The 25681-nt window shown below is 43.3% G+C and overlaps 1 protein-coding gene across 1 annotated transcript; it reads left to right on the top strand.

The window, feature by feature from the left end:
- The first annotated feature begins 293 nt into the window (after positions 1 to 293).
- Positions 294 to 25675, top strand: gart (phosphoribosylglycinamide formyltransferase). Its single transcript, XM_083632655.1, has 23 exons — positions 294 to 352; positions 539 to 633; positions 2976 to 3125; positions 5487 to 5582; positions 11394 to 11568; positions 13417 to 13528; positions 14240 to 14308; positions 14444 to 14569; positions 15098 to 15185; positions 15334 to 15419; positions 15525 to 15693; positions 16479 to 16710; positions 17178 to 17272; positions 17471 to 17580; positions 19065 to 19263; positions 19904 to 20155; positions 20906 to 21058; positions 21486 to 21689; positions 22904 to 23059; positions 23233 to 23363; positions 23738 to 23879; positions 23969 to 24084; positions 24969 to 25675. Exons 3-23 carry the CDS (start codon positions 2981 to 2983, stop codon positions 25164 to 25166), a joined length of 3054 nt encoding a protein of 1017 aa, XP_083488781.1. The 5' UTR covers positions 294 to 352; positions 539 to 633; positions 2976 to 2980; the 3' UTR covers positions 25167 to 25675.
- Positions 25676 to 25681: the final 6 nt, after the last annotated feature.

The following is a 25681-nucleotide window of genomic DNA, read 5'->3' as shown; positions in this document are numbered from 1 at the left end:
GGTTTTAGGTTTTTGCAGCATATGATATCAAACATAAAGTAGACTGATTACACTTTAACTGGATTATTGATCACAGTAACCAGATTACATGTAATCATTTACTTCCCAACCTGGATATAGTAAAAGTAACTTTATTTTCTACCCTGGCGGGGTGAAACTGAGACGATGAAATACATGTTTCCCCTATAAACTTTGGCACAACAACACTGACCACTGCCACTGACCTAAACACTCAGCATGACGAATCAACTACAACTCCCATGATGCTCTCGCCTGATACACGCGGAAGTTGAAGAATCCACACCATGGATCCACACATTTGCCTAAAAAGTTTATGCAGGAGACGTTAAAGGTAAGAGACGCACACTACACTAATAAAAACAAATAAGGAGGCATATGTCACTTTTTAACCGTATCTCTCTGCTTTTAAAGTAGTTAGCTTCTTGTTAGCGTTGTTTCGGACTGTCAGTGCATCATGTTGAGATAGGTAGAGAAATTGGATCCACGTGGTGTGAGTTGATAGCAGGTTTTCCTCCAGGCAGCAGACAGGCTGGAGTAGGAGAGGGAACTCATCTGACCGAGTGACCGCTCATCTCAACCGGGCTTCGGCTGTTTCCAGCTTCACACACACAGGTGAGAAACCTATCCGTCAAACCAGCATCCCAGCATGCTTAAAACCGATTTAGTGTTCTGCTAAACCTGGCTAGGGAGACTTTGCTGTCTAACTAAGTTATTGTTCTTTCTAAACAGAGATTTATTTCCATGCAGAAGCAAGATACTAGCATCTCGCTTTACATTATTAGCCCAAACTAGCTGCTTTAATTTGAGGGAAAGCATTGAAGTTGATGTTGCACTGGATACTATTTCACGTTTTGGAAGAGATTGTTGCAGGAATGGAATATAATGCTTTAATACAACTTACTGGCTTCAGAGTAGATGAGTGCATCGATCATTTGTTATCCATTTGCAGCCATGATGGTGGTGACACATACTAGCTATTGTTTGAATGAATTTACTTTGCACAAGTTAGTAATTATAACTATGATCCTGCTATGATCCTATGTATTTTAGGACACTAATGCTACATAAATCGCAGTAAACATGTAGAAATCCCTATAAGAATATCACAGTGATATAGGACAGTGATTCTCAGCCTTTTTCATATCAAGAACCCCAAATTTAGTTAGAGCCGTGGACCTCCATTTGATGAATGTTTCTCTCAAACACAAGTCTGTCTTGTTAGATATGATTTCCCCTGCCCCCCCAGAATCCCATGACTATCTATATTGCAGGTAGAGAGATAACACAAAGTATGATCAAAACATTCTTCTACACACTCTAATTGTGTTCTTACAAATGAAATAATTGTGAAGTTTAACAATTCATCTTTTGCTGGTGGAACCCCCTCGAGGACCCCTGGTGGTCCCCGGACCCTACGTTGAGAACCACTGATATAGGAGATCGCTTAAACATTACAGTACTATTGAGCAGGCTACCACAGACAATATACCTATAGCAACATTGTAGTGTTCTACTTGGTGATTTGTAAAACTTGTGGATTGCCTGACTGTTTGACATGTGACTCACATGAGAGTGATTCCAATCAAAGCCAATGAGTAAACTAATTGCAGAACACGAGTGCTAAAATGTGCAACACTTATCCCTTTGTGTCTTTCTCCATAGTGGCTGAGGTGAGGAAGCCCTCAGATATCCATCCGCTGATACAGGACTGTAGACAACTAATCAATTGCACAATCCTCAGACTTGTAGCAGTGGGTTTTCAGCTCACTGCAGGTGGGGATGGCTTAAACTCTGACCCCAGTTTGTTTGAGTTGTTGGGGGTTTGGTCAGAAGGCTATGGATTATTTCTAGAAGGGATACCTACCTAGCATGCCTTGTATCATTATAGGACAGCAGCGTCCTTTAGCACCCCAGTGTGCAAAATCAAACTCTAATCTACTTGAATTGGATTGTCCTTCATTTCCTTTTGCATCAAAATATCCAAGGCGTTTTGCTACAGTCACTACTAAACATGGATTAGAAGCCGTTTTGCTACAGTCACTAGTAAACATGGATTAGAAGCTGTTTTGCTACAGTCACTAGTAAACATGGATTAGGAGGAGTTCTTTGATTAAATTAAGTTACAGAAATCACTGTTAAAAGTGAGTGGTGAGTAGTTTAAGCGAGTTAGTAAATTCAGGATAATAAACCGGCCTCCATTAGTGAAATCATGCAGCATTTTATTCTGATGGGTCATGTTTCATTCATCCAAATATGTTTTTCACTAATGACTGTATTCTGTGTAATAACGCAAATCATGTCTTATTTGTGATAAGTTAATGTTTTGAATTGAGCATAAAACCACTGTTGACTGGTGCAAAAAAAAAACAGCAAAAGGGATATGCATTTCTTTTTGGGTGATTGGGACAAATGCTTCCATTTTAAAATGATTGGCGTATAAACCTATAAACGCATAATATAGGAAACACTTGAGTATCTGGAATATTAACAGAACCCAGTCATCGTATTTGATAAATGAGATGACACCAAGTGAGACATTGCAGAGACAAACTGTGCTGCCAGACTGAGGCTGTGGCAGTAGTTTATATCCACCTGGTAATGGCATTGTTGTTCCATCACAAATGAGAGCATGTTTTCAGTAGCTGGTGATTTGGCCCTGCCTGGTGACCATGCCAGTTAATTGTTGACCAGTGTTTTTGTTCCGGTTCATTGGTTCTTGTTAGTGTGGCATTACAAGATAATTTAAGACCGGAGGCGTCAGAGAAGGTCAACAATTCTTCACAACTAAGCAAACTCCTTTTGTTATAGGTCAATTTTTACATGCAATTAAATAGATACTTTATGAACAATTAAAGACATGTAAAAAAAAAACTCTGCCTATTAATTCTTTAGAATGGCCACGAAGGCCTGAATGGCTTGCGTCTCATTGGCCCTCTGATCTGCCCGTCACTTAGTTGCCATGGCGGAGCGGGTGCTGCTGATTGGCAGTGGAGGGCGGGAGCACGCGCTGGCCTGGAAGCTGGCCCAGTCGCCGCAGATTCAGCAGGTCCTGGTGGCTCCGGGGAACGCAGGCACCGCAAACTGCGGCAAGATCAGCAACTCCGGTAAATGCACATACACACATACACACACGCACACACACACACTCTCAAAACTATTTTGTAAAATTCCCCCCCATAACTGAGTTTTACCCACATAATCCGGAGGGGAAAACATTTCAAATTTTTCTCCAAACTCCCACAGAAACTTCCACAAAAGTGAATGGCATATTACACCTTTGAACATCATTAGATGGTTTAAGGCTTACTGATGTAAGAGACAAGTCACGACTCACATTTCAAACTATTCACCTTATGTTCATACGCGGCAGTGGGCCAAATTCTTCCGGGTTGTTTTAACACTTCCGGCGGTCACGGCGCGAAATACAAAAGAACGTCGGAAGAAGAGTTGTTTTTGAAGCGGACAGTGCAGGGGGTAAAACAAAGAACGTAGCCTACTACTTTGAGCTCGGTACACAGCAAGCAAGCGGAGTATCCACTGTTAGCCAGGTCAGATAACGCTATCGTCGACAATGACGAGCACTTTCTTGTAAAACATACCTGGACTCCAACAAAGAAAGCTTCAGATGGTTCTCTCTCCTCTGAGCGCAGCTCAAGCCACTTATAAGACCTGCAGACGTTAATGTAATTCCCTGAAATGTGAGAATTAACAAGCCAGTTACATGGCATTGCATTCTTAGACATTGCCGTTTGCTTTTATTTGGTATGTTACATACAATTGGCTAAATTATTAGTTAATTCAGAGTTAGATGATATTGGAGCAGCCGGCCTTTTTCTTTTTCTTTTTTTTTGCCGGAAGTCGTCACACGACCACACAACCGGGTCAAATGGGCGTGGCTACATAAGGTGAATAAGGAAGCCTGTAAATCAAGTTTGATCAAAGTACTGGGTCTTTCAAGGTAATAGGTACACCTATTATTTATGTACCATTGCGTGTTGAATTATTTTGTTAAATGATTAAAATTATACAGCTTGCTTTTCATGATTATAATTATAAAAAGTTATAGACATACTTTTCAAAACTGTGTATTACAAAATCCTGCAAGTCATTCTGCTTTATCAGTGCTGCTTTGTAGAAGAAAAGTATTTCTGATTTGTTCCTCTGATCACTGTGAGGTCAGTAACGTGGGAGAGGAATCACAATATTGAATCTGACCTTCCATCACCTCCCTTCTATAACTTGTAATATACTGAAAAAGCTGCCGTAATCGACCCCCCCTCCGAAGTCTGAAGTACGGTAGTTTTTATTCAAGCGATCTTTAACTCATTGAGTGCCAGCCACTTTTGGAGAACGGACGCTCCCAGTGCCAGAGTTTCAGAGCGTTTTCAGTGATTTCTCGAGGCCCACAGAATATTGTGTGATATTACTATGTAAACACCGAACACGCCCAAATAACGCCCAAAGAACTTCTATCATCAGCAAAAAAAAGTTTATTGATATCATTTTCCATTCTTTAGTTATGAGCCGGAGAAGATAGGTTGTTTTGAGCAAAAAGAGACGTTTCAAATTAGAAGCTGAGATAATTAGCCTTTTGTGAAATGAAGCATTTCAAGCACATTCACTGACTCTGAAGCTAATATTTTCTGATGTGACATCTCAAAAATAATTTCCTTCAATAAAACAGTGAAAACAAAGGAATTTTGTTTGGCAAAATAATATTTCTTAGCTGCAACCAGCAGCGCTGGCCCCTGCGTGCGCTGCTGGTTGCAGCTTCTTGCTGGTCTTGATTTACTGCTGGTGGGCATCAGATATTCTAGCTTGTGTTGACAATCCTGACCTGCTGTCTGGGTCTGTCTGGGTCGGTGTTGTATGCTGCCCTGCGTGCCCCACCCCCCCCCCCCCCCCTCAACTGCAAACCCCTCCTCCGTGGGTGTGTCTCTGGTGGCTCTCTGCTGAGTTTGCTCTGCACTGAAAAGTGCACTACATCCAGCTTTTTTACAGCGTTCCGCGTGTATTTGTTACCGGCTCCCATCGCTTCCAGTTGAGAATAATAACAACTCCACAACTAATCATGCGGATGGGCTATCGCAGCGGACACGGAGGGGCTCAATTGTGGCAGCAGATTGGCTGCTGCAGGCACAGCTAACGTTATGCTTCATGCATATCGATGCATACCGATGCGATTTCCGTTTCCCCATGACTTCTCTCTTTTTTCCTCGCCTTTCTCTAATCTGGAGAGCACTGTCGCCACCTAATGGGTCCCTAAAATAGCTTTTACACATTCAACATCCACCATACTTTCACAGGAGATGGATCTGGCTTTGATCCACGTCCCACCGTCAAAAAACGCAATTGACGACAATCGTCGTCATTGGCACTCTACGTTAGTATTCGAATTGACGACGATTGTCGTCATTGGCACTCAATGAGTTAATCACCTCATCTCTCTCTCTGTCTCCACCCAGAGGTGTCAGTGAGTAACCACAGCATCCTCGCCCAGTTCTGTAAGGATCATAATGTGGGGCTGGTTGTGGTTGGACCTGAGGTGCCGCTAGCTGCAGGTAAGTGACCCATTGTGTGCATGCATACAATTATACTTCTGTTTATGTTTCCTAGCATAGGAATACCTTCTCTAAGCCAAAATTCAGTTAAGATTCTCCATTCTAAATCATGTTGAAAACAGTTATGCAACCTCAATAAATTGGCTTTCGCCCTCAATTCATGGAGCTTAAACACAGCAAACGTCACACCACCGAGACGCGCCGGGCGACAAACAAACGCACAGTATATAACTTTATTCAAAAAAGTTGTGAATATATCAGAAAGAAGAAACTAAACAGGTAGAAGTCCGCTCAGGGATTCCGTTAGCCGGTAATAGCCGGCTGCTAGCCGGTATTTGTTGCCGTGGGCTGGCAAATTAAAAGGTCGCCGGCTCAAGTGGCCGGCTGAAAATACGCCAGATAAATAAATTCATTCTATAAAATAGCCTAATATTGTGTGACCTACAGCCTAAGTGATGTTGCCAATAAGATACGACTTAAATAGGGACTTATTACATCATATTTTTTCCGCCCCCTGTATGTTGAGTGTTGGTGAAAAAGAAAAATATAGCAGACGTTTTCGTTAGTGTAGAGCGCCGTTTAAAAGCCACACAAGCAGCATCAGTCCCGCCGGGCAGCGCTGGACCCGCTGTGAGGAAACGCACAGGAGGAAACTGAAATGTCAAAACAGACATCCCTTGCTAGGCCAGTCCTTTTTTTTATCGAGATCATGCAACGACAAGTAGCCTACTTCAGGCAAGCAAGACGGCAGGAAAGAACCAGAAGCATGCCTGCCGCCGTCAAAAGCGAAAGCGACCCGACGTAGGCTGTCAATTTAGCGGAGGTAAAAAGCCTTTTTACCTACTCGGGCGAATCAATCAATCAATCAATCAATCAATGGCTCGTATGATGAGGAGATGAATCAAAATGCTTACCACAAATAAAGCTACATGGGAGCCGAGAACCAGTGCAGGAGAGCTGCCGCGCAGGTGCCAGGTGAGTGGGAGAGATTAAGGTGCCTACGTAGCCTATTGCTGGAGATTCAAGTTGTGCGCTGCCGCACTTATTACTTTTAGCTAACGCTACGTTGTTTTTTCATCAAGGCAATGTCCAGAAGATATGGGTTCATGAGTTTCTGCAAATGCAGATAGATAGGCTACAGTAGGAGCATGCATGCATGTTGTCTGTTTCAATAACGAAAGCGTCCTTTACCGAGAACGACGTGCCGACCAATTCAATATTCTTGCTGCGAAATCGGCCTCTTAATGACAACACTGGAATAAATAAGATCGACTACGACTATAGAGGCTATAAAGAATAGACTATAGAGAAATACCGTAAATTCCGGACTATAAGCCGCGGCTTTTTTCCCGTTTTTTGGCCTTTTTTGCCCCCTGCGGCTTATATAACGGTGCGGCTTATCTATGGATTTTTCCAGCAAACGGCCACTCGGGAACCTCCAAAATCTATGGATGTTGGTATGAGGCAGAACGAGAGCAAGACAGACATTATGAGAGCGAGACCCTGATTGGATGATGTTGCAAAAAATGTGCCTCGCGACCTGATTGGAGCACTGTGCCACTACTCTCTCTCAGCCACTACGGTAAAACACCCTCCCTCCTCCCTCGCTCCGGGGGGAAAAAGGCAGCGATTGAGCCTGAAAGACAGTCTGAATGAAATTGAATGTAACATTCCCAATTCTATGTATTACATTCTAAAAAACTAACAGCAACATTTTGGAAGGCTAAGCCACACAACTAGCTCGTTGTAATCTAACATCATGCTTCAAAAGATGGAGAACTGGCTGTGTTACGACGATGGCGGCGATTGAGCCTGAAAGCCATGTCTGAGACAGTAGCGAGACAGGAACAACAACAGCAGCAGCAGCAAAGGATCATGCACAAACCCGAGACGAAAGGGACTGTCCGTCAGGGCGCGGACGACTGTGTCAGCAACTCCCTCCCAACTACCAGGAGAAAATTACAAACTTCGGCGAATTCACACAAAGAAAGATCAAGGAATATTCCATCGGACCGGAGCAGATCATAAATATGGATGAAGTGCCTTTGACGTTCGACCTGCCTCTCACTAGGACTGTTAACAAGAAAGGTGAATCGTCCATCACGTTGAGAACCACAGGTCACGAGAGAACGAATTTCACTTGTGTTCTTGGCTGCACAGCATCTGGAGTAAAGCTCCCGCCGATGGTGATTTTTAAGCATCTCACAATGTGTGATTTTGTCTGGGGATTAGTGACCTGACTTTTGTTTTGTTGAAATGTTAATAAATGGGAGCTTCCCCAAACAGCCATCTCTTTCCCGACAATCCCCTCTGTGCACGAAGCCTTACATATGGTAATTAAACATCAAAACACCCGCGGCTTATAGACCGGTGCGGCTTATATATGTAAAAAACAGTCAACTCTGCAGGTGCGGCTTATACACCGGTGCGCCTTATAGTCCGGAATTTACGGTAAATGGATTCAAAACGTTTATTTAGGAAACATAGTGGCCGGTAAATATTCGATAGGGCCGGAATTTTGGAACGTTACCGGCTGCACTGGCCGTCTGGGAAAATGTCTAGCGGAATCCCTGAATCCGCTACAACGCGATGACTGCACCTGAATAAATAAACTTTTCCTGGAAAATATAATATCCATGTTCGGTGACTACCTTGACAGCTGCGGCGCAGAGCAGTTAAATGAGAAGTCAGAAACGCTGAGGAAACGTATGATCTTCACTAGGGGTGGGAATCGCTGAGTAGCTCACGATACGATATCGTCACGATACTTGGCCCTCGATAACGATATATCACGATACTGCGATACTGCGATACTGCGATATATTGGAAGACGATACATCACGATACCTGTGTAACAAGTGAAAAAAATACCTCTGAAGGCAAAAAATCATGTATTATGCATTTATTAGCAGAATTGACATGAACTCTCTGAGTTCACTCACTCACTCATACCATTTTCGATACCACGGAGGAAAAGTTACACATTAAGTCTTTTTATTATTACTATTAAAACAAGAAAACCTATAGGCTATAACCTACCTACCTACCTATATAATTTCTAAAAGTAGATATTAATGATCAAACATTTCCATTCATGTAGCCTACAGTAGTTATGTTTTTGTTTCAACTACAAACATAAATAAAGTCAACTTGAAAAAAATAATAAAAAAAAATAATAATTAATAAACATATCGATACTTGGCGCCAGTGTATCGATAACGTATCGCGGGTGGAAATATCGCGATAACGTGGGTATCGATATTTTGTCCCACCCCTAATCTTCACGGTGGAAGAAATCGAGAAACAGACACAAACGGAACAGAGCCGACAAATATCTTCTCTTGTACAATGTCCAGTGTAACCGGTAACACCGGTGTTGTCACGAGTTTATTAACGCTGGGAAAATTTCCACACCGTGTCGCGCCTACATCAAGGTCTAATTGTTTGAATTTTAAAGACTTCAAAATAGGGATGGGCGATATGACGATCTTAGATCGTTCACGATCAGAATGGCTCCACGATCTGCCTTTCCAGACAGATCGTTAGAATCGCGCTACATGCAGTGCACATTCTATCATTTGCATTTCTATGTCTGAAAGACGCTTCCAAAGTTTTCCTCCCCTCCCCCTTTTCACTTTGCAAAGTGCAGCAGCATGGAGGAGGATAACACGGAGGGGCAGTTAGTTTGGCACACACACACACACACACACACACACACACACACACACTTAACCAGGGCTTGCCTTGACACAAAGGACCTCCCGTCATCCCGGGGACCTTAAAAATAGCATCAGGGACGATGAAAATTAATTTGGGGACGGAGCTGGGACGATAGCCTAAACACACGTTACACGCTCGTTACAATGAACGGCGATGAAAATGACACGAACGCAAATGCAACCTTTACAACAAACATGCAGGCACTGGCAGACAGACAAACAGGCAGATCAAGCGGAACTCATCGAGCAAAAAGTGTCTGAATCTCATATATGGCTGCTTTATCTTTGTGATAGTTTGAGTTTAATTTGTGTGTGTGTGTGTGTGTGTGTGCCGCATGTCTGCTCTGTCCCCACGCTCTCTCTCTGTCTATTGGTCTCTCTCTCTCCATTAAATTAGCAGATTGACAAATGACAATCACGCAACCGACAGTGGACTCAATCGCAGATAGCCCATACATTCGTCCCATCGCCCAACCCTACTGTATAAATAATTGTGAACCAAGAGATAGATAGATGCATAGAGTGTTTGCATGCTTGTGAACATTATGTCTTAGCACATGAATTATTGGAAACTCAGCGTAAATGAACGACATGAAAATACTGACTTTTCCAGGTTTCTCATGACCATACGTACCCTGCAATTTGTTTGGTTGTACTTGTACTGTTCATTAATTAGCAAAATAGTCTTAAAACCAATATGAAAAAGAATCGTGATAAGATCGTGGATCGTGATCCTGCCTGAAAAAATCATGATATGATATTTTTGCCATATCGCCCACCCCTACTTCAAAACCCAGAAGTCATGTGACATTAGTAAACCACACACTCTTGCACAAACCTTGGTGGGTTTGTGCTGTTTTGTATTGTTTTGTACTCACAGAGAAGATTTCCTGCCAGTGTCCAAACAGACACCTTAATCTACAATCTATCTTAATCTCAGTTAGTGGGGATGGGACACTTTTCTCTCTGTTGCAGCCACATTTTGGAATTTAAGATTCAAGATTGACTTTAATAGCCACAGTAAGTAATCAGATTACAAGTATGCTTAGGCTGATGATGAGTGTTTCATAAAAATCCTGCCTCATCTTGCAGCACGGATAGTTCTCGTTTTGCCATTTTTGTGTCCTTGTTCTTCTTCCTCTCTCCTTCTCTCCCCCTCTCCGTGTCTCTTGCAGGTGTTGTGGCTGACTTGATCTTATTCCTCTCTCCTTCTCTCCCCCTCCCCGTGTCTCTTGCAGGCGTTGTGGATGACTTGATCGTAGGGGTGTCACGATACACTCAGTTCACGATACGATACGTATCACGATACTGGGTTCACGATAACGATACGATACGATACGATTTTAACAATATTTTTTAAAACTTGAATAATGACAATATATGACTGGAAAAGTAGTATTTTATTTGAAATGCACAAATACAAAACATGCTGTTGTGGGAAATTGTTATTACAATAACAACTAGAAAAAACATGAGATTGGAGATAAGGCTTATCTTGAAATAGAATGAGTTACACCGTCACTTAGATTTACTTTGAACTAAAAGGTTTCTCAGCAGTATAAATTCTCATTATGCATCTTCAGTTTTTCTTCAAACTCAAACAACAAGACTTTTCTTAGTCTATTTTTTATGCATCTTCAGTTTTTCCTGTCAAGTAAACAGTTTTGCCAGAAACTCAATTGAATGGTTTCTCTCCTGTATAACTTCTCATGTGTCTCTAGACTTGTTCAACTGAACTACTTCCCACACATTGAACTTCAACAAACAAAGACGTTTCTTAGTCTATTTTTGAAAAAAAAAAAAAAAAAATGATAAAAAAAAAAATTATATATAAAAAAAAAAAATCACGATATGAGATTTCATCTCAACGATACATATCGTGACGTTTTACTATCGCGAAATTTCGTGGGACGATATATTGTGACACCCCTACTTGATCGTATTCCTCTCTCCGTGTCTCCCACTCTCCGTGTCTCTTGCAGGTGTTGTGGATGACTTGATCTTATTCCTCTCTCCTTCTCTTCTGCTCTACGTGTCTCTTCCAGACATCGTGGATGACTTGATCTTATTCCTCTCTACGTGTCTCTTGCAGGTGTTGTGGATGACTTGACAGCAGCAGGGGTGCCGTGTTTCGGCCCTTCTGCCAAAGCGGCTCAGCTGGAGGCCAGCAAGAGCTTCTCCAAGTCCTTCATGGAGCGTCACAGCATCCCCACCGCCCGCTGGGGCGCCTTCACCCAGCCGCAGGACGCCTGCAGCTACATCCGCACGTTAGTACTGCAGGGCCAGAACGACGAACGCCGTTTATAGCTTTGGAAGGCTGTCGGGTGTAGAAGTTTGTGCAAATGATTTCATGGTTGACGATAGAAGACATGGAAAGAAACGTGTCCATTTAAATCAAGCCATCGAGGCATTAAATTTAAGGGAGTTTTACAAATTGTATCGTTTGTAGAAAATGAAATTTTCACCGTCATCCTTATAGAACCTAACTGAACTAGCATAGACATGATTGAAAGTTGTACTTTTTTATGCCTCCGCCGGCGATAGCCAGGCCGGAGGCATTATGGATCCGGGTTGTCCGTCCGTACGTATGTCCGTCCGTCCGTTCGATGTTCGTTAAGGCAATATCTGAGGAACGCCTTGACGGAATTTCATCCAATTTGCCTTAAACATCCACTTAGACTCAAGGATGATCTGATTAGATTTTGGTGGTCAAAGGTCAAGGTCACTGTGACCTCTCGAACACTATTTTCAAGCTCGTTAACGTGATATCTCAGGAATGCCTTGGCGGAATTTCATCAAACATCGACCTGGACTCAAGCATGAACTGATTCGATTTTGGTGGTCAAAGGTCAAGGTCACTGTAGACTCAGCTCTCAGTCTTAATCCGTTTCACTACCTTAAGACTGAGAATATTATTATTTAAATCTTTTCATAACGTTAGGTGGTGCTGTTGGAAGCCTTGCATCAGAGAACCAATCATGAGTGTTGTGGGCGGGCCTGCTTTCTGGGGGCAGTGACGCTCATGCAGAACCGGTGTCTCGCAAAACATCGCCGTGTTTGCGGAGAAACATATGAATCACTTAGAAACAAACATAACCTGTTAATAGGACGTGTTTCATCCGGCCCCGGCGGTTAGAGGTCTTTCCCCCAGCGATAAGCCTGACTCCCGAGGCTAACGGTACAGAGCCTGCTGATGACTCACAGTAGCAAGCGGACCACTTCCGGGTAGGAAAAATTATTGTAAAATAAACAACAGATATAAACTCTCTTTGCAGCACATCGGTGTCTTGCTCTATATTGGAACTATGAAACATTGCATTGCCGCTACCAAATAAAATTCTAATAATAAATGTAGGCGTGTCTGCTGCCGGCCGTTCTCGCCGGGCTCGAAGAGACAGATTTTGACAATGAAATTCCCAGACGTTTGGTGGTTAGGTGGCGCTGTTGGCGCCGCTCACCAAACGTCTGGAAACCGAGACTAAGGTCACTGTGACCTCTCGAACGCCATTTTCAAGCTTGTTAACGCGATATCTCAGGAATGCCTTGACGGAGTTTCATCAAATTTGCCTGAAACATCGACTTGGCCTCAAGGATGAACTGATTAGATTTTGATGGTTAAAGGTCAAAGTTCAAGGTCACTGTGACCTCACACACCCAATTTCCAAGCTCTGTAACGCAACATCTCAGGAGTGCCTTGACGCAATTTCTTCCAATTTGCCTCAAATGGCGATTTGGACTCAATAATGAACTAATGGCGGAGGCATAAATCCGCGGTGCGGTCGTTCAAGTTTAGATGATGGAAATCATCCGTGAAATTCAGTGAGAGTCAGTATTTGTCTATATAAACTAATTTGGGGAGGACATTAGTTGTCCTATTTTTACAAACTATCCATATGGGTCCTGAACTTGTTCCCAGTCATTTGTGTGCTCGGCAAATTTTAAATTGTCCACAAACAAACACATTTCATGCATTATGACCATGTCCCCCACTACCATAAACTGAATTCTCAGCTATGTGGCATCTGCTGCAGACGCATTTTCAATGGGAAGTGGATAATGTCTACTGCAAATCTAATGAGGGCTGCCCGTTGCCATCTATTGTTTGCTGTCTCCAGGGCCGACTTCCCGGCGCTGGTGGTGAAGGCCAGCGGCCTGGCGGCGGGTAAGGGAGTTATTGTGGCCCGAGACCAGGAAGAGGCCTGCCAGGCTGTGATGGACATCATGAAGGTACTGGACCATCACACACTCCTGTGTGTCGCTGTTTATACTCTGCAACACAGGCTGTAACATAGGGTGAAAAGGCAACCAAATGATCCTGCTCATGTAGAACAAATAATCACGTGGCCCACGTTTATATTATAGTTATATTTCAGAACCATTCAGTTAAACACATTCTCATCTGTCAGCTGCCTACTGACCAATTCCACTGGAAAATGTAGGTGTTAAATGTGAGGGGGAGCATTTCTCATTCATTTTCCCAACACACTTTTTGCCAGCCAATTTATGGATTCAGATCACTGACCTTTTGACCATGGCACTACCGCTGCCCTACAAATTATTTTATAGGCAAGGGAAGGGAGATAAATTAATAAAGTTCCACAGTAAGTTTTTTTCATAGCCAACTATTTATTTAGTTATTTATTTATTTATTATTTATTTACTCTATTTGTAAGACTTGGTATGCAGTTGACATGGTGGGAATCTCATTTTGGACTGAAAAGTTGCTCCCTGAAATAAATAATGTACTGTGAAGGCCTTCAAACAGTCTATGCCTCTTCTTGCTTGGGTTGGCTGCCTGCAAGGCTAAATTGCAACCTGCAGCAGTCAGCCTATACAGTTTGGTGAATAAAATATTCTGGGTCTCAGAAGTTACTTTTTGGAAGAAATATTCAGCCTTGAATGTACTTCAGCCTCATGTTTTAACACCGTGTGTCCCAGGACAAAGCCTTTGGATCTGCGGGGGAGACGGTGGTGGTGGAGGAGCTTCTTGAGGGAGAAGAAGTGTCTGTGAGTAGAACATTTTTCACTGAAATACATCAATAAATCACACTAATCCCATATTCATATATGACTATTCCATGAAGTACTGTTCAGCACTTTATTGACAAGAGGTCTGTCCCCCTCCCCTCCTTTCTCCTGTAGTGTCTGTGTTTCAGTGACGGCTCCTCAGTGTCTCCCATGCCTCCTGCGCAGGATCACAAGCGGCTGCAGGATGGCGACATGGGGCCTAACACCGGTGGCATGGGGGCGTATTGCCCCACACCACAGGTACACACACACACACACACACACACACACACACACACACACACACACACACACACACACAGAGATGTATAGAATATCTTGAGTTTATAGTGACTGAGCTAAAAACTACCACTCTTATATTATTCCCACTGTTTTATTATTCTGTCTAAAACTTTTAAGGGGGGAATAAGTTAGATTTCCAACTGCTCAACAATGGAGAACAAATGACAGATGAGCACTACTATTATTATTAAAGTAGTTTCCACGGTGATATATTACCTCTTCACCAGACGTTTAGGTTCAATCTCTGCTACAATTTCTGCTATAATGTAGATATAGCCTCTATTGTGAAAATGTGACTTGATTGTTTGTATGAATTACAAGCCAGAGATTGATTGAAGTCATAGATTGGTTTTTGCACCTGTAATTACTTGTACATGTTTTCAGCTACAGACTCAATTCCAACTGTAAAATTGTTTGGTTGTTCCCCCCCTACTTACAGGCTCCATGCTGGTTCTGACTCTGCCTCTCTCTGCTGTGTGTGTTCAGGTGAGCCAGGAGCTGCTGCAGCAGATCAGAGAGACGGTCCTTCAGAAGACTGTGGACGGCATGAAGGAGGAGGGAGCTCCTTATATAGGCAAGTGCACCTGTTCAAGGCTTTGTCTGTTTGGCTACGTTCAGATAAACTCCCAAGTGTGACTGTTTCCCAGTCCTGTATGTCTTTTAGTCAAATGAAACGTGGCCTGTGCCTCTGTCTGTTATTTAAAATGTATTTTCCTCTCCAGGTGTGCTGTATGCAGGACTGATGTTGACCAGGCAAGGGCCAAAAGTCCTGGAGTTCAACTGTCGCTTTGGAGACCCCGAGTGTCAGGTGTGTGTGTCTGCCACTGGATGTTCACTGTATGGTCTCTAGATTCAAACAGTCAAACGTCAAAACAGTCTGACTGCACGTTGGTCTGTGCCGTCACCTCCCCAGGTGCTGATGCCCCTGCTGAAGAGTGACCTGTATGAGGTGCTGCTGGACACGCTGAACGGCCGGCTGGCCTCCAATGCCCCCTTGTGGCACCAGGACAGCTCTGCAGTCACCGTGGTGATGGCCAGCGCCGGCTACCCCGGCTCATACCAGAAAGGAGTAGAAATCACCGGTATGTCAACTCACTTATTTGCACAGTGGTTAAACATGGATGTAACAGGATAAAACACAAGAGGAATCGGCAGAAAATAATACCAATTTGTGCAGATGAGATTAAAAACCACTTCTTGTAAAACACATCTTGCCTCTCAAGCCATTAACTCACCTTTAGGTGGGAAGTTGAAAATTGATTAAAAATGGAGGCAGTGAAATGGGTCACGTCAGTGAATTAGCCTAAGCCCTATTCACATGGGAATAATATTACCTGGGGACATGCAGTGATTTGTAGTAATTGCAAAGATAAATCTAATGCCGTTTGCATCAAATTCTGTAATTTCAGACATGATTGTTTTTTGTGCACATTTCTTTTTCTTCTTGTTCTTCAAGACACACAATTTTCATCTTTCTCCTGCCATGAAAAATGGAGACAGTAAAGGAATGAATAGAGCAGCCATTCCCAAACTGAATGCCCGGAAATCTTCCACGGCCCCGCCCAACCCTTTAATCACAACACTGATCAACACACAGGACAAGATAAAATATTTTGCTATATATTTTTTCTTTTATAAACGGAACATGTGAACAGTGGGCATATGGGCAATGCAGTGCAAATTAATGATCCAGCATAATAGCAATGCTTATTGTTTCACCTTTGAATAAAATAACGTGCCATATACACACTGTATATATTGTGTATATACATGTGTGTGTGTGTGTGCGTGTGTGTATATATATATATATATATATATATATATATATATAGCGTAAAACTACACCGTTGTCTCTGTCCTGCCTCAGGTCTGTCCCAGGTCCAGGAGATGGGCCTGCAGGTTTTCCACGCCGGCACGGCCCTGAAGGAAGGGGGCGTGGTCTCCAGCGGGGGACGGGTCCTAACGGTCACCGCCGTCCGCTCGTCCCTGGAGACGGCCCTGCAGGCAGCCAATCAGGGTGTGGCGGTCGTGGGCTTCTCGGGTGCCACGTACCGCCGCGACATCGGGCACCGGGCCATCGCCCACCTGAGCCAGCGCAGGTGTGTGTGACTGTGCGAACACATACACCCAACACTAAAGTTAAACACTTCAACATTCCATAGGTTTTTTTGTATTTTGTTTAGATAAGGAAATGCCACTCTATAATAATTTGAAAACATCAAGGTGTTGAAAATTGTTTGACCTCCTATGCTGCATTTCTGTTTTGTCTAGAGAAGCATCATGATTGTATGCCATGCAAAACTTTGTAATAAACACTATTTGAATACTTGCATCTTAGTATTTGTTTATTTTATTACAAGGTAATTTATATTTGATAGACATTCATTGAAAGATATATTGTACGTCCTTTATGGAGGACTTGTTATCCATAAGAATTCATAAGACTTATTGCTTTAGTTGAAGATAGGCATCCAACTTTCATGATATTACCCAGGGAATAAAGATGGCAGATGAGTGCACTGACCCACACTGTGTGCCTCTGACCCACACTGTGTGCCTCTGGCAGCTGGCTGACCTATAAGGACAGTGGAGTGGACATCGCTGCAGGAAACAAGCTGGTCGACATGATCAAGCCTCTGGCCAAGGCCACCTCCCGTGCCGGTAAATTCATTCTCTCATACATGAATACTATACAGGCTGTGTGATCAAAAACAAACATCAAATTGCTTTCATCTTTAACTTCATTGATATGAATAATATGAAATAGGATACATAGACAAAGATTGTCTTTAGTTCAACGCACTCAAGCTGGGATGAGGGGATGAAGCAGCTGCCTGTAATTGGGCGTTTTGTAACCAGGGTGTAATGCAGATCTGGGCGGCTTTGCTGGGCTGTTTGACCTGAAGGCGGCAGGCTTCACCGACCCCATCCTGGTGTCTGGGACGGACGGAGTGGGCACCAAGCTCAAGGTTAGATCTCAGCTGTCCTTTCATTCACACTGTCAGAAAAACATGGCAGGTTAGCCAGGAGAGCTGAATGTAACCATAACTTGAGATTTTATTATTATCAGGGTGGGAATTTTGTCATTTTAGGGGCAAGGCGGTTTGGCCTTTGGCGACGCAATTTGTTTTAGGGCACAAGGCCACATGCCAAGGCACAAAGACCATTGCTGCCTTTACACCATGAAGAGCGTATTTTCTGAAATGTTTGTTAAAATGAGCCAATTACACATCCTTTGCATAGGCTACATTAAACTGAGACCACTGATGCTTTTAAAGCAACTGACAGTAGCAGGCTGCTAGCAGGGCACAGCTGCCAAGGTGGCTGTAGATATCTCAGGGCGTCACAGCTGTGAAATTCCAAAGTTTGTGAATTTGATAGAGAGAAAAATCAAGGCTTAATGTTTTTGAAAATAGACAAATAGACATGGGTCAATGAAAGTGCTTGAATTTATATATATATATATATATATGTATGTATGTATATATATATATATATATATATATATATATATATATACATATATATATATATTACTAAATGCAGGGCAGTTGAGAAGTGTTCACCAGAGAGTTTTCAATAAAGAAACACTTCAACTTCCAGTCACTTCCTGTATCTGTGCCACGTAGGTTTCACCACTGCCATGCCCACTTAGGAGACTAGCAGCAGGACCTGAGTCCATTGGAGTCAATGGAGGAGTGAACGTGATCTAGATTATGACAGATTCTTTAGCCCCATAGTTATCAAAGTGAATATTGGGCCCATTTCCTGCAAGCCACATATCTTCTGAACATTATGTCACTAAAATGGCATTTTTCAGACAGATCAGCAGAAAATGTACTTTGTTCAAGACCTGTCTCTGTCTCAGCAACACACTCTCGCGAGATTTGGCAACAGGAGCTCACGTTAGCAGGGATCGATTAGCTAAAGCTACTGTACATGTGAAGTTCGTTAATGTAGTAGCTAAATCTGTTAGGCATTTTTTTTAAGCAAATATCTTAGTTACAACTAGATTAAGCTAACAAGGGGCAGCTTTGTTTTTGTGTGTGTGTGTGGAGTTTGGCAAATCAAGATCTCTCTAGCTCAAGTTAGCTTGCTAGGTCAGCACAACACTTCAAGGGGGGAGATGTGACCACGCCCATTTAGGAGACCGGCAGAGTACCATTTCTTACTATTGGCAGAGCCTGGAGTGGAGTGTCTCTAAATTATCCATATCTGTGTTCACACACATTCTAGTCTCTCACTCTTTTTAATTGGTGGCTGAGCTTCTGTAAAGCCTGCTAGTTCTCATAGAAATTATGTGTTGTAACAGTAATTAACCTCGATCTGTGTCTGGGTCCTTGAATTTGAGGGAATTGGTCCTGGAAAGTAATTGAAAAGTCCTTGAATTTGATGTTTAAGAAGGTGTGGTACCCCTATATTACCACTATTTACCAAGTCTTTCCCCCTGTAGATTGCCCAGGCATGCGGGCAGCATGGCAGCCTGGGACAGGACCTGGTGGCCATGTGTGTGAATGACGTGCTGGCTCAGGGGGCAGAGCCTCTCTTCTTCCTGGACTACTTCTCCTGCGGCAGGCTGGACGTGGGCGTGGCCGCCGCTGTGGTCGGGGGCATCGCCGAGGCCTGCCAGATGGCTGGCTGTGCTCTGCTGGGTGAGAAGAGCCTGTCTGTTTCCTTGAATATTTGTTATTTTATCTTCATCCTCATGTCTGGTTTTGCTTGTCTTTTTTTTTAATCCATGTCGATGTCTCCTTATATTCTTATTTTGTTTTGTTTTGTTTTGTCTTAATTTGTTGAGAAATGATGAGGGGAGTTCTGTTCCAACATGCCATTCATGTAGGTCAAAAGTAATGACCCGAAGTCTATCATTCTGTGTCTATAAAATATGTAAATTGGTCGAATTTTGTCACACAAGGACTGTGCTTCAAAAACGACCATAATTTGATTCAGTTTTGTGCTGTTATTTCACTTATGCAGTCATTGTAAATCACTTGAGGCTAAAAGTGTCAGCTATATAAACGCCTAAAATGTAAATGTATGAATGTGGAGGTGCCAATGGTGGATTTCAACAAGATGTTGAAGCAGCAGTCTCAAAAAGCTTAGAGTACTGTGCCTTGTCGCCTCTGCTTGTCTGTCTGCTTGAGCTTTTCCACTGCCAACCAAGGACTTTGCATTTGTTGACTTCTGGAAAAGTGGCCTGGTTTCCTAAAGCCAGCTAAAGCACTAACAAATATTGACTTATCTTGTCTGGTGCCTTATTTTCTGCTGCCTTGCTTGTCTGTGTGTGTGCAGGTGGCGAGACAGCGGAGATGCCGGGCGTGTACGGTCAGGGGGAGTACGACCTGGCCGGCTTCTGTGTGGGGGCGGTGGAGCGCGGGGCCCTGCTGCCCAGGCTGGGGGACATCGCTGAGGGGGACCTGCTGATCGGAGTGGCCTCCTCTGGGGTCCACAGCAATGGCTTCAGCCTGGTCCGCAAAGTCCTGGAGCGGACCCACCTCAGCTACGGCTCCCCCGCTGCCTTCGGCAAGCCTGGGCAGACCGTGGGTAAGCAGCACCGGGCACTCCCTTGTCTCTAAATCACACAGAGAAATAGCGAAACTGAGTGCAGGCGAATGTCAAGAGAATATTAAGGCAGTGCCTCTGAACACACTAGTGGGCCAAAGTATGGTTTTGTTTTTAAGCAGTGCAGCCGCTTCTATACATGACATGTGTGTCCGTTTGTAGCACGATGTCTGTTTGTAGCATGAGAGGATAGACCAATCAGGAATAAACTATGCATAAGGAGAGGGGGGTGGGGGAGAAGGGGCCGGCCACTCCTAATCCTGCACTGCTTACTTCCAACACCTGGGTGTGATTTTTCAAATATGTAAGATAAACTAGATATAATCAAACTGAACGTTTCTTTATGCTCCCATTACATTGAGGGGGAGCCGTGGTTTAAGGTAGCCGGGAATTGGAATATTGATTGAATAGCAATGTTTTGAGCCATAAATCCAGCAGATTTCCCACAAAATCCAAACCTTTGGCACACAGTGTATACTGCAGTGTAGAGGCTAGTCCAAATGTATGATGTAATGATTTGTTGATGCTACAATGTCAGGCAACACCTCTTACCAGTGTAAATACAGTGTCTTACTCCTATTGTTAATCTAGACTTGATGTACCACTACAATCGCTTGAATACAACAGTATTTCTTTATTTTATTTGTTATAAATTTGTTGTAAAAAATTATATTTTAATTATCATCTTACCCCTTAATAATACACACCATTTTACTGCAATTCTGCTTTCAGGAGAGGTTCTGCTGACACCAACCAAGATCTACAGTCGTCTGCTGCTGCCAATCTTGCACAGTGGCGCTGTCAAAGCCTACGCTCACATCACAGGCGGAGGGCTTTTGGAGAACATCCCTCGGGTGCTGCCCCAGGAGCTGGCAGTCGATTTAGGTGAGAGGAAAGCACACACACTTTATCATCATCCACAACACTAGGCCTATAAAAATGCTTATACCAACACCAACAATCGAGACAGATGGTGTGCTTCTAAACAAGGCTGGTATTTGCATTTTGGAAATTAAGCTTGTTTATGATGTGTAATGAACAACGAAAAAATCAAAATGTTACCGGAAATGTGCATGTATTGCATTGTGCAGCCATATTTACTGTTCCATGCCCTTTGTAGACATATTTATCTATGCAGGCAGCTGTTGGCTTGAATAAGCAATTTACTCTTTGTATTCACGGTGGTTCCCTTCACCCTATTTGTCTAGTATTTTGCTGTCTTGGGATCGCTGTGCCCTTCGCTACACCCCTTGTGGTGGAAAATATTGAGGTCTCTCTTATTAATATTTACACTCTGTGTCTGTGCATACAGATGCGTCTCGTTGGAGCATCCCCCCAGTGTTTTCCTGGCTACAGAAGGAGGGGGGTCTGAGTGAGGAGGAGATGGCCCGCACCTTCAACTGCGGCCTGGGTGCGGTGCTGGTGGTCGCCCCCCCAGATGCTCAGAGGGTCCTGCGTCAGCTCCAGGCCCACGAAGAAGCCTGGATTGTGGGTTCATTAGCGCACAAGCAGCCCGGTGAGGCACTGGATCACTCATCCTTTATTAATTATAATCACAGTGGCGCAGAATTTTTCAAAACCTTTTTGAAAGTGTTCCACAGACAAAAACAACAACAACGTATGATTAAAAGCTGTTGGCAATAAATAAAAAGTCTGACTTAAAGAATGAGGTTAAAGAAGAATGAAATGGGAAAACACTAGAAATAAAATGGGTGCACATCTATAACAATGGGGTCAATGTGTTTTGTCATGTGACTGAACATCTGCATGTATTGACAATAGAGCTGAACAGTCACGTGACATTTCTTGCCACGGAAGTGAGCTTTCCCATTCATTTCTCCATAGACATTTTTAAAAAATCCTTATAAAACGAGTTTTAAGGCTGGAACCAAGCCAACCTGTGACCTACTGATTCATGAGTGACCATAAAACATTTCACTTGGAGCAAAAACCAAAAATAACAAAGGGGATGTCTATGGAGAAATTAATGGGAAACTCACTTCCGGGGCAAGAAATATCACGTGACTGTTCAGCTCTATAGTACATTGACAATACAATCACCTGCATCTTGCAAGTATATTATCAAACCTACAACTCTTTGATCATGCCATTATCCAAGTAGAGAGAAGAATCAAGTAATGTAATATTCTGAGAGGTAAAAGCACTCGCCTACCCCAGGTTCAATTCCCAGTAGCGGTACTTCGGCTTGGTCTCAGATATTCCTATAGACACAGTTGGCCGTGTCTGTGGGTGGGAAGCCGGTGGGGTATGAGTCCTGGTCGCTGCACTAGTGCCTCCTCTGTTAGGTGGGGGGGACTGGGGGAATAGAGTGATCCTCCCACGTGCTACGTCTTGCCGGTGAAACTCAGATTGGCAGAGGGTGGAGCAATGACGGGGACAGCAGGGCCAAGTACGATGACCCTTTTTCACCAGCAGCAATTTTCTCTAAAAGGCAGGAAGTAACACAGGTGCGAGCAAACATTAATGAGGGTTTCCAACTTCCAATCCATTTAGTTGTTGTAGTGCCGGGGCCCTCGTTAATCTTTTGCTTGCACCTGTGTTACTTCCTGCATTTTAGACACAGAATGGCTGAGGTGAAAAAGGCTAATTAGGGAGAAAATGGGAGGGAAAAAAAACTTGTCATGTCATATTCTAAATCTATATCTTAATCATGCTCTTGAATTGCTGTGATGGTGCATGTTTGCTGAAGGTTTGTGTGTGTTTCTTTAGGGGCAGAGCCGGTGGTCGTCCGCAACCTGAAACACAGCCTGTCTTTAGGCCCCGCCCACGGTGTGGAGCTGAGCGTCCAGCTGAACGGCGGTTGCCATGGTGACAGCGCCTCGCCACGCAAGAGGACCAGAGTGGCTGTCCTCATCTCCGGCACAGGTCTGCTTCTCTTAGCTTTTAGCCTCCCTATGTATCACACTGGATCAATCATGGATGGAGGATTACATTACAATAGAGTATTGATAATATTTTTGTAATCACTTTTCAAGTCTTCATAATGACCAAAATGTTGAAGAGTGTACCTAAACAGTAGTGATGTTTTTCTGTGCCAGGCACCAACCTGCAGGCTCTGATGGAGCAGGCCAAGCGTCCCTCCAGCTCAGCGGAGATTGTGGTGGTTATCTCCAACAGGCCTGGGGTGCAGGGCCTGAAAAGAGCTTCTCTGGCCGGCATCCAGACACGGGTACACAAACAAACTCCATTTGTTAACAAAAATACCAAAACAAAAATACCAATGTGGCCCATATCAAACTCATTAATCTGATTGTGAGCATTAAGCTTAATATGTTCATTTCACAGATTTTGATCTAACTTGATTTAACTGCCATGGGCCTTTGGGGGATTTCACGAGATACACAGAGTAGTAATTGGATGAATAATGCTGGTTGACAGATTTTGCTCACTCATTTCAAGTCTCTTAGGATGAAAGCCTAAATGTAATTACAATGTTAATGCACGAACAGGTGGTGGACCACAAACTGTTACAATTACAATGTTAATGCACAAACAGGTGGTGGACCACAAGCTGTTACGATTACAATGTTAATGCACCAACAGGTGGTGGACCACAAACTGTACGGGAGCAGAGCAGAGTTTGACGGCACCATTGACCGCGTGCTGCAGGAGTTTGAGGTGGAGATAGTTTGTCTGGCCGGATTCATGAGGATCCTCACTGGGACTTTTGTCAAGAAATGGAACGGTAAATACTATCAGCTAAAGCCGGTGGCACATTCAGCAGAAACCCTAAGTAGGATGTTTGAACGTGTGTGTGTGTGTGTGTTGCCATAGGTAAACTACTGAACATCCACCCGTCCCTGCTGCCCTCGTTCAAAGGCGTGAATGCCCAGAAGCAGGCTCTGCAGGCTGGGGCACGGGTCAGTGGCTGCACGGTCCACTTTGTCGCTGTAAGTACAAGATGCTGTGGGAAACCCAGGGGCCAAAGCAACAAGACAAATATTCCTGATGGGTCTCCATACATTTCCTATACATACAGTACATCCCATACATTTGCTTAGACAGCTCCAACTTGACAATATAAATATTCTAAATTGACCAAAGTTTATTTCTTGTTGCAGTGATTGCTAATACAATAGCTGACAGGATTATGTTTGGGTTCAAACTGTTCCATAGCATCAGAAGAATTCCAGTAAAACCATCTATCAACTGCCTAGGCTATATCAAGCTTTTGAATCCTTGTCTGGTCTCATCAAATAAATGTTGTCCTATCAACATGTGTTAAACTTAACCCATTTATGACTAAACACTATATTTATTATGAAAAATGGAAAAGTATGGAAAAGTCTCACAGATTTTTCTGTTTGAGGTGGAAACAAAATTTAGAAACTGTCAAGACGTGGCTAGGCTACACATGACATTTTTTGTTGATTTCATATTTATCGGGCCTTAATTGGTAGTGGGCCTTAATTGGTAGTTAATTGTTTTTCTTTTCTTTTTTTTCAAAAAAATCACAAAAACCTCCATTCACCTTCAATTCATTTGACTTAAATGAACACTCCGTTGATTTTCAACCAGCTTTGTATCATTATAAAATCAGTAGTATATCCGAAAACTGTAAACCGTTTTGCAGGCATTCATTTAGTTGACTAGTTATTGAGTTGATTTTAGTTAAGTTGTGGACCAGTGATCTCATGGCCTCATACTTTGATGGATTTGAAAGATTTCAATTGATTTGTGCTTAGCTCAGCCAATACTTAAATTCCTGTCAAGGAAATTATAAAATTCCACCATGAACATGAATGGGTTCACTGGGCTGGTGATCCATGTCTAGGAGGAGGTGGATGCGGGAGCCATCATAGTACAGGAGGCGGTGCCGGTGCAGGTGGGCGACACAGAGGAGAGTCTGTGCGAGCGGATCCGGGAGGCGGAGCACCGGGCCTTCCCTGCAGCACTGGAGCTGTTGGCCAGCGGCACCGTGCGGCTCGGAGAGGACGGCCGCATCGCCTGGAAGGCGAACCCACAGAGCTAGGAAGCAACGACGCTAACCCCAAACCCAGCCTCTACACCACTGTCTGATACTCTTCACCAACATTCCCAACAGGTTGTTTTTATCATTTACAACTAATTCAAGAGTGATGAGACACATTTACTGAGCAAACTGATAACGAAATGTAAAAAGATCCTCACTAATTTCATGAGGTGAAGAAGACATTGACTTCTCACAGTTCCACAACATAGTTTGAATTCTTTACTGGATGTTTCAAGCCCATCTTGAGACGCTGATAGCAAAGGTAAGGGCAAAGCTTTCTTCTCAGTTCTGTTTTTTCTTGAGCTATTCATTCCTTGTCAGTCCGATATTTGAAACAAAAACATTCCATTTGTATCTGAACTGGAATTAACCTCTATTATTATAAAAGGCATGACCGGTTTGCAATGGTTTGTGGATGGAGTACCTGTCCTACAGTACATGTAGTATAATACTGTAATGGATGTTCTGTAATGTCTGCATAAACTGAAACTGTCTGTTTCATTAGTAAACCTGCC

This window comes from Poromitra crassiceps (genome assembly GCF_964638095.1).
Source record: "Poromitra crassiceps genome assembly, chromosome: 3".
Classification (NCBI taxonomy): Eukaryota; Metazoa; Chordata; class Actinopteri; order Beryciformes; family Melamphaidae; genus Poromitra; species Poromitra crassiceps.
The sequence above is the reverse complement of the archived record's forward strand: the minus strand, read 5'-3'. Positions and strand labels throughout refer to the sequence as shown.